Here is a 10007-nt window from a genome sequence, read left to right as displayed (position 1 = left end):
GACCAAGAGGTTCAAAATGGCTGAGATATTAGCAGTCAACAAAAATTTGCAGGATGCTTTGCTAGGCTGGCGATTGAATAATGAAAGGTGATCAAAACATCATTTTCGCGCATTCTTTTATCGCAGAAAGTTGCTCACCACTTTCATCTGACCTCACAAACAGAGACACTGACGCACAAACAATACACACAAACACACACACACACACACACACACACACATACACACACAAAGATGATGCATAAACATAGATATATACACTGACAGAATACATTTGCTTCAAATTGTTTTGGTCTTCATAGAATACACTTTATGGTTTATTGAGCTTAGATTGAGCTGAGAAATTCCACAACGGAAAGTCACAAACAAGTAGTTTAATTTCATTTGTCTTCATAAAATGATTACAACTTTTGTAACGCTTTGGCATATGGAATTGATGATCAACGCTTACGTAAATCCATCAATTGTAAGTGCAGTTCAATACATAGTTTCAGTGGCTATGCCTGATTACAATCAGATAATGCAATGATGTCAAGAAGTCATTAAAATGAAAAGTGCTCACTGGCCTTATCTCATATGACATCACAATTTAAATTGTGCTAAGTGGCCTTATCTGATATGACATCCCAAGATTTAAATTGGAATAACATGCTTAGATGCTTTAAATAAATTTCTTCATTTACCCCCCTCCCCCCACGTGGTAGGTTTTCAGAGAAAATTAAGAAAACAAACACAATATGAACACTATTACAAATAAAAATTTGATTTTTCCAAAAGAAACCATAAATTGAGCTTATGTTAATACACTTGTGTGTTTTTGTCTAATTTGTTCTTCCCCCTGGCTGGTCAAAAATCCAAAGATGGCAAACAAAGAATTTTCTTTAAATGGCCTTTCAGAAAAAACGTATTTCGCAAGCAATGTACCAGAATGTATTCGAAGAAATTTCTGTGAAATCAAGTAAAGTGAAAATAGCCATATTGCTTGCACAACATGCAGTATGCAATTGGTATTCAGTATAATTTGAATCTATACAGGAATCAAACAGCATTCAATCCACACATTCATGTTGTTCTGTAGCTGTGTTTCACATTGTGAATTTACACATTTTGAAATACTTTCTTAATGAGGTAGCCTTCCCGGTCTTGCTGCGATGATAGCGTCATTGACTTCCACTCAAAGTGGGGAATCTAATGAAAGAAAGATATGGCAACCATTACAGGAAACCCGAGTAGAAATATTTTAATGTTTCATCTCCGTGGTTTGGACAAAACCCATTGCTACAAATAGTTATAGTGACTAATGTTGAACCAGTGGGAATTTTGGTGAATTGGTTAGGGGTAATCACACTTGGAGAACAATTTTTGCACATTCTCATATTTAAAATATCTTTTTGATCTGCTATTTGTGGGGACTAATAATGTAACCAGTAGAGATGTGAAGTTTTCAGTGTCTTTCATTATCTTGTAATTCACAGACTTTGTGTCACATATGGCAGACATATTGAATTACAAATATCGGTAAAATTTATGCAAGTTGTTTTTCTTGACCCAAACTTTCCATTTTGACCTTTGATTTTTATAATTAATATAGAAAAGGAATTTTTTTCTTTGGAAAGTTACAATGTCACTTACAATAACATATTTATATCCCATAATTTCAAGATGGCGTCTCTTCATCTCTTGGTAACCCATTGGATGGTTCGTGTTGGAGCAGAAATACTTGGCACCCAGATAGTCAATGGCAACTCTGTGGGAAAAACAATGATTGAATGAGTTACATTAGTGCACAAATGCATTCGGAGGAACGGTACAGGTGTAAACTTTGATTGACTTTTCAGTTTTTCGTTTCAGAGATCAAGTGCAAGCTCTTGTTCCACAGACCAAGGCATACTGAAAAACAAATCTTTCTGCTTGTCAAACACAGCATTTACACCTGGTCCAGTATATTTACATTCAAATTTTATTGTGGACTAGAATACACCTGCCAGCAACTAAAATTTGGCTAACACAAGTAAAGGCTGAGTTGACAAGCTAAATGCTGTGAATCTTCATATTTTTTGTGGAGAAGAAAAAGTTAATATTGCCGATATTAAAAACAAAAATATTTTAAACAGCCAGCAAAATTTGCAGCTATAGTCTCTTTAGATTACTCTTTCTCTCATATTGTGACACATCAGTATAAATATCCAGGGGTACTTTATATTGCCATTTCCAATTTCTGTTTGTGCCAATATTTAGAGACAACTTCCAAGGAAGCAAATATTGCACATCACAAGATGTGATGAATTTTAATACACTGACAATCAAATGTGGGTGTAATCTTAGCATTTCTTTGACAGGACATGTATGGAAGCTGAAAGTTGTGATATTTTGTTTCTACTTTAACACAAATTAAAAACTTTGAAATCTTGACATTCCATAAACTTAAGTTTATATACTTTAAACACAAATGTATTGTAAACGTGAAATAGTACGTTTCCAGTATTGTACAGAAAATCTCATAAAGCACTGAACCAACCTCTGTGCTCCCGGTGGCAGCTGCTTCTGAATGACTCCCCACTGAATATTATGGGATGTATCTCCTTTGGGACCCTGGGTCAGGTCAAGTGCACTGCCATAGTCAGCACAGACCAATGGTTGGTTATCCTTGGACAATACCATGTCAAAACCTGCAATCAAAGATTTTGAAAAATTTGCATGGTAATCAATCTTCATAGAAAGTATACAGACTGACTATTCAATCAGTCAGTACAGTACTTTAAATTTAAAATGTATCACTTGTCAAAGATTTCAATTTTTCGCACAAGTTATTCTTTTCTCAGGGCTTTATTAATGCTGACGAAATGTTTAGTGTTTAGCACCTGTAGAGAAATCAACCCTTATGGAATGTTTTTAAGAATCTGTTCATTGCCTTAGAATACATTTGACAGTTGACATTAGCTTGATTCCATTGTGATACCTTCGTACAAAAGTACACGTTTGCTTATCTCAAAACCAATGAAAAGACAGGAAAAAAATTTGGAAGGATTCCTTGAAGCTTAAAGACATGTCAACTACCAGCGATGTTATTTCACTATCTTTGAGCTAGTAGAAGTAAAATTACTGACCCATAAACCTGGGATGGTGGTTTCACTCAACCCTGTAATAGACATGATCACGCAATAGCACATCAAACTGATATGCTGGAAAGCACTCACCTAGTTTGTACAAATACGGTGTGAAGACACTCCTTCTGAAATATTCAGGGCCACCCAGGATGTTGGTAAGGTGGATTTCAATGTTGTCAAGTATGGTTACTGTCTGTGACTGTCCTGATGAAAGAACAACAGATATATCACAAAGACAATCAGATGTACATTTAGATGCATGTATAGATTTGAGGATCTTATCAACTTGGCGATAGTTTTTCATGAGACAAATTTTGATATAGACTGTAAGATCCTCATCATATCACTGATGATGGAAATTATAGAGAGGAAAAAGAATTCTAATTCTCAGTCATTAACCCTTTCACCACTGTGGCTTGAACCAATCCCATTGTTTTCTAGGGTAAAGTTGGACCTCTAGACAGGGAAATGGGCGTGGAAGGGTTTATTCCGAAAATCCATTCACCTTCAAAGGCAAACAGATACAGTGTGTTTTAGAAAGTCCTGTTGTATTGTAAATCCACACGTACAGATTCTTTACTGAACAGACATACGTTCATTGCATTTGCTTGTCCATCAGATCAGTAAATTTGTAAAGTCAGTAGTCTTGCAGGACAAACAAATAGTCTGTTTTAGATGGTGTGCTGTATTGTAAATCAAAATGTACACATAAAATACTGAATTAAAGCACATTCATTAATTTGATAGTCCATCAGATCAGTAAAGTTGAAAGTTAAAAGTATGCTGGCCTCGGAACTAGAACACTGGATTTACCGACAGCCGGTAATCTGTGATTGGTAACACAATTTATCTTTATTACATGCCTCAGTGTGAGTACAAATCAGTGCATTGATTTGAATAGGAACATCCAGGAAGTTGGCGGGCCGTGTAAACAATGTACAGACCGGTTTCCATAGTAACCCGGTCTGGTGAAGCCCTTCGATGTTTTTGACATCAAAATAGACACTTAACGCTAGGTGTAAAATATTCATGTACACACTGCTATTTTGACTTTCATTAAAATCTGTTTGATGTTGGTCGATAATGGTGAAATTGTTTGAGAATGCCCTGCATGTAACTAAATGTCATATATCGTTAACTGTTAAGAGGCATGTAATAAAAATATTGTTGCCTGAATACATGGGTTTATTTGCCCTGGCAGCAGGAGAAAATTTGCCCTCCTGGCATGGCGTTGGGCAAAGTATCACTTGCTCTCGGGCACATAAACCCATGTATTCAGGCAATAATATATAATGTAGGTAACCAGGTGTTTAAACCATTTAACCAAACATATTATGGCATTTCTATTTATCTCACAATGAATAAAAAGATACAGTGAAACCAAGATTGGACTTCTTCAAGTTTTTTTTTTACTGGTGCTCTATATATTCCATTGCTGCTGTTCCGCTCAAAAGTGAAACTCTAAGTTCCAACTTCAATTCACCTGTATTACATTCACACATTTTGAGGTGTATAAAAAGTTCACAAATGCAAGGTTAATGTCACTCATGTATAAATACCAACCTCTGTGCATGAATTGATCATGAAACCATGGTAACTTCATTTCTGGACATTCCAACTGTATACACCGGTTCAGCTTCATCAGCCTGCCTTGAACTTGTTTCCTAAATCCAACAGTTGACCCTGTAACGTCACGAAAGACAATTTACTCAAATCTCTTGTCATGTGTCTGGACTTACAATATGATACTGACTTTACAAACCTTATTATTGGAAGAATAATAAACAGTATTTAAGTTACTTTCAATTGAACGTTTGATGTCAACACGCTAGATTTTCAGTCACTGAAATTTTTGGTTGCAGCACTACAACCTTCATCAGCAGAATAACCTGATCTCAATGTCATGACAGTCACGACATTGAGATTGGGTTATTCTGCTTACGAAGGTTGTAGTGCTGCAACCAAAAATTTCAGTGACTAAAAAATCTAGCATGTTAAGATCAAAAGTTAATGACGGTAATTAGCTACCAACACAGATGAATTTCCATGCAAAAGTATTTAAGTTGAAGGGTTATGTGGACGGACCAAAGTACATTTGAAAGATGCAGACTTTTTCTGCTGTTCTAAATTTTATCATTCTGTGAAAGCAATTATAAGCAGACTATTATTCAAATGACCAACTGAGTACACCACATACATCAAGCATTTGGACAGTGTACTACACAATATTTCAATCAAGCAGAATTCAAGAAATACACTTAATATCTCTCCTGATGAATGAGTAAGGGAAATCTGCATTGTCTTGGAGTTATTGTTATCACATTTTGTTTATTACCATTATTTTTTATAATAAACTCTGTTTTATAATGAATTTTCTAGAAAGATTCATCATTTGACAAAATCTTTTTTTCTTCTCAATACCAATAATTATATACCCTAACACAATAACAATTATATATAATATATATAAATAATATATATATATATATATATATATATATATATATATATATATATATATATATATATATATATATATATATATATATATATATATATATAAGTATATATCCACTCACTGAAATGTTCTAAACTATTAGCATGACCAGTCACCAAGGTGATTGGATTAGAACAGCTCAAGTCAGCGTAGCCAAAGATGGTGTAAAACAAGGCGAGTTGATGGTTAGTATATTCAGTACATTCAGGTAAGAGGGAGACATGTAAGGGTCTTCAACATCCTTGTTGCTCAGCTATTTGCTGGGTGAACTCCTCCATCACACAGGTTGTTGATTTCAGGGAGAAACAAGATGTGATTCTTTGAATGTGGCAGTAAGGTTTAAATTGTTTTCAATAAATCCTTACCCAAGGATATTAACTTCTGAACTGTTTCTTTGTATAATTAGTATTCAAGACATATACTTACTTTCTATAACTTGATCCAGTTTTTCCAGAAACCTCACGCTGAAAATGAAACTGATCAGATCTTCTGGGAAATACTGGGCTATGGCTAGCTGATAGGCACAGTCAACGACCTCCATAGGGTCCCTCCAGATCTGCAGATTACCAAGACAGGCTTTGATACAGGCCTGATAGAACTCATCGGCATTTGGAGGTCTGTGATTAAGTTGTGAGTACGCTGTGAGAATACTGTTCAGTTGTGACAGGGACATCTTGTAGACATGCTCTGGTATTGTTTGTGCAATGTTATCAAGGATGTTCGAGTAATAAAGGCGATTTTTGACGAGAAAATTGGCAACTTGAGGCAGTTTCTTCCAAGCAATCAGCTGGTGGCTTTCTCTACCTGTACTGGCCTCCGAGGAATTTTGGTTCATGTTCTCCAGCAGTAAAAAACACTGAGTGTTTAACCTGTTCATTGTTGAAACAAACTTTCGTCTTTTCACAACAGGACTCTTCAGAAACGGGTGATTCAATATGTTTCTTAACGCCCTTATTGTCAGGCTGAGCTTGTGAATGTCAAACATGTGGTAGGAACTTACAACTTTCTGCAAGATTAAACTATGCGACTCGGGGAACGGCTCCGGTAGATACGACAGGGACCTCACAATGCGCGGAACATTGCTTGGGTTAATGTTGTCGGCCAATGCACACATCAGCTGGCCATGAATCCGATTCACCGATTCCACATCTAAATCTTGCAGCATGTGGTTCTTGCTGATCCTAATCACCTCACGATGGCTGGCATTCTTTAGCAATCTCGCCAGCACCCTGGGGAGCGCCTCGGTCAAAACTGGTGACCAATAATTTGACCAGCTGACCGCACTGCAAAGTCTTACAAAGGATTCAAGGGAAATGCAATCTAATTTCTCAAGTAGAATCGTCTCAATTTTGCCGACAATGTCACTAGAAGAGCCGTGCTTTATTGCCATTTCAAAAAGTCTCGATACGTCATCTGGGTCTTTACATTCACTGAGCAGTTCATTCACCCTGCAAAGAATACTGCCTCTCACACTCTCATTTCTACACTCCAATTTGTGATAGAACATAGACAACATATAGAGCCACTTTGTGTCAAATTCTTCAATTTTTGGTTGAAGTAGAAACATGCATTTTTCAATGAGCAGTTGATTAGGGTTGTTTGCATTTTCCATAGCATATAAGATTTTTCGAATCGTGAGTTCATTTGGCTCTCCAGAACTAAGCAAGTTCAATGTCCTTGTCATCAGCTCGGCCTGGAATTTTCCAGAACTGAGATGGATGACTGCGTCCATAAGGATGGCAAATGACGGCAGATCTTGTGCCTGGAAACAGTTTAGGTTTTTTCTCATCAGCTCAGCGACTCTGCCCGTGACTGGACTGTTGTGGCGATTCATGAACTGCAGACAGACAACGAACTTCGCCAACTCTGCAAAGTTCATCGTGTCCAACCTCCTCTGAGCCTCCTCCAGTAACCTCTGCACGGCGGAACCACTTGCGAGGCAACCCCCCGGGAGATAGGTCAGAGTGTAAAGAGAACTAAGAAGAGCTGTAGTGTCACAGTGCACGGCATTGTCTGCGAGGGATGCCAGGAGCATCTTGCCAGCTGGATGCTGAAGTGTTTTCTCAAAGTTCCTTTCATCTTTGGGTTTCATTTTCTGCAAATGATGAAGTCTGGATAGAGCAGCTGACGATACTTCGCACGGCAGAGGTGTACCACTGTAGTTATCTATTACATCAAACAGTTCGCCAACTGTGTCTACTTGAATGATGTCAGCGATAATGTTTTCCACATAACTTTCTGCATAAACATGACTTCCATTTTCTGCGTGAAACTTGTTGCCATTGTCTTGAGTTAGGACTGCTGGCCACACAGTCTGACTCAGATTCCTTTTAAATCCTATGCCATCGAGGCACAAGATAGGTACAAGCTTCCTTGAAGTTGCCCTGACAACAAACGGCACATGAATTCGGCACTGCAATCCAATCCCCTTCAGAAATACTGCCGCTCCTGGTTTAAACATTTTCCTCATCAGCACTGGTGACCTTGTGCCAAACTTAGTTCAGTCTCTGCTATGTCACCATAATGTGTAAATGTCTGACAAGTCTTCAGCCTGTAAATGTTTCAAGAAATGATTTTTGTTAAATTGGGAATTATTGTTTTGTCAACTTTTACGCTCCTCATATGTATTAAAGCTTAACCTGACTGACTGAGCGATTATACTCAAAGTTGTTTCCCACAAAATCTTATAATACATAATACCACAGACTGTAGAGAGGGTCTATGCTCATACTTAATTGTAGGAAATTCAGCAGTGCAAACAAAATTATGATGATATCAATGTAACCAAACTTGACATATAATAACCATGCAGGCATTCTGGCAGCCTGCAGCATGTTTTGATCAGCATTTCAAGAACTACTGGCAAGTTATTTAACAAAACTTATTCTTTGATTTTTAGATATGTAGAGTCATCAAAGATAAAGTGAGCCTGGCTTCTTAAAATAGGAATTCACTGTGGCAAGAGTAACACTCAATTTATGGGGAGCTGGGATTAAATGCTGTGGTAGTGGCCCAGGTTCCCATGCAGACACTTCGCACCGAAACCGTTTTCCACCAAAACAACCTCATACAAACACCTACTTCACCCTGGCAACGCCACTTTGCCCAAAACTATTGCCAACCGGTAAGCTTAAAATCAGTTAACCAACCACTGCCATCAAAGTTTTCACCACCTTTCTATCATCCCAAGACTAAAGTCTTCAAAGTGTACACACATCGAGAAAATGAAATTGTGCAATTCTGCGCAAGGCATCTGAGTTGTAGCATTCAGTGGATATTTATGATTTTATGCATGAATAAATGGTTCATGGTAGCCAAAATGTCTTGACACAGTGGTGAAGTGGGTTTTATTTTTATTTTTTGGTAATATGAGGTGGTACTCAGTACTGTTGTGTGGGACGAGGTAGTACTATGGGACAAGGTGGTATTGTATGAAGTTTGTAAGTGACGACCTGGTTTTGGTGCAAAGTGTCTGGACCCTAGAAAGAGAGATCCGTCGTTAGAGGTCGATCCCTCCCCTCGAGGAACGGATCTTCCAGATCTTCCACTGTCTGGACCCCAACCAAGGCGGCTTTGTGAAGGGGCTGCACAAAATACCAGTCTGAGAGTTTCTCGTGTGTGGTTAGGTGCCCTGGGTTAGGCAGCCTGTTAAGAATTAAATGCCTCCGTATTCGTTTGTGGTGGTCGTCATTCGATATTGCCTACGTGATTTGTGTGACAATGAGAATTTCATGTCCCTAAACGCACAACAACACACGTTTTGAAGAATATGCCTATGGCGACACCCACTGACGGGGAAGCTGCGGCTTCCGCAAGTCATACACGAAAATAGGCATTTTTTTTTGCCTGATGCTAACTCTTCCAGTGGTATAAAAGTAATATAAAAATAACTTGTAATGTAACTTAAAAACCAAACATCAATACTCACAAAGTAAAGGAAGGGAGACGAATTAATGTTTATAGGGACGCCATCTTGGAGCTTGGTCACAGGTCAGCCATGTGGAGTCTGATCTGGTGTCCTTAGGTGACTCCACCGAGGGGCAAGGACATTGAGGGCGCTTCAGTAGGGCATTCGGTGTATTTCCTTCGTTTTTCATCAGCAATCTGTACAAGACTTTGTTTGGGGCACAGGAACACTGACGGTGACCTTCAAAATATTTCTGTAACTTTTATTATAGTATTATCGCCTGAAAATATGTTTACTTGATATAATTGACATCATTATTCAGTCCGACTACCAGGGCTGCAGTATAGTGATTTCTAGTCAGCTGCATGGCTTTTTAACGTGGTTTAGGGAAGGAGCTTTTGATAGAAACGGAAGATCAAATAGGAAATAACATAGATAACAAAAAGTGAGATAAAAATTAGTTTTTTGTGTTTGTGTTGATGAACAACATGGGTGC

General features: G+C 37.9%; 1 protein-coding gene across 2 annotated transcripts; it reads right to left on the bottom strand.

Moving 5' to 3' along the window:
- Positions 1 to 215: 215 nt before the first annotated feature.
- Positions 216 to 9655, bottom strand: LOC139127319 (FAST kinase domain-containing protein 1, mitochondrial-like). Of its 2 annotated transcripts, XM_070693236.1 has the most exons (7): positions 9533 to 9655; positions 6031 to 8155; positions 4671 to 4790; positions 3198 to 3311; positions 2519 to 2669; positions 1633 to 1747; positions 216 to 1188 (listed from the first exon to the last, which is right to left on the bottom strand). In XM_070693236.1, the coding sequence occupies exons 2-7, from the start codon at positions 8072 to 8074 to the stop codon at positions 1099 to 1101; spliced, it is 2634 nt and encodes an 877-aa protein (XP_070549337.1). In that variant the 5' UTR covers positions 8075 to 8155; positions 9533 to 9655; the 3' UTR covers positions 216 to 1098. The 2 variants fall into 2 exon arrangements, with proteins under 2 accessions (XP_070549337.1, XP_070549338.1); XM_070693237.1 differs by lacking the exon at positions 2519 to 2669 and having other exon boundaries at positions 291 to 1188; positions 9533 to 9613.
- Between the last annotated feature and the right edge of the window lie 352 nt (positions 9656 to 10007).

Source organism: Ptychodera flava, unplaced genomic scaffold (genome assembly GCF_041260155.1).
Source record: "Ptychodera flava strain L36383 unplaced genomic scaffold, AS_Pfla_20210202 Scaffold_30__1_contigs__length_3116999_pilon, whole genome shotgun sequence".
Lineage (NCBI taxonomy): Eukaryota > Metazoa > Hemichordata > Enteropneusta > Ptychoderidae > Ptychodera > Ptychodera flava.
This window is presented reverse-complemented; position numbering and strand designations above follow the sequence as displayed.

Bases quoted from the DNA above. Each gene is read 5' to 3' on its own strand.
- LOC139127319 (XM_070693236.1), bottom strand. From the start codon at position 8,074: ATGAGGAAAATGTTTAAACCAGGAGCGGCAGTATTTCTGAAGGGGATT. The intron at 2,670-3,197 runs GTGAGTGCTTTC...CTTTGATTGCAG, and splicing joins ACCGTATTTGTACAAACTAG to GTTTTGACATGGTATTGTCC. The intron at 1,748-2,518 runs GTTGGTTCAGTG...TTTTTCCCACAG, and splicing joins CTGCCACCGGGAGCACAGAG to AGTTGCCATTGACTATCTGG.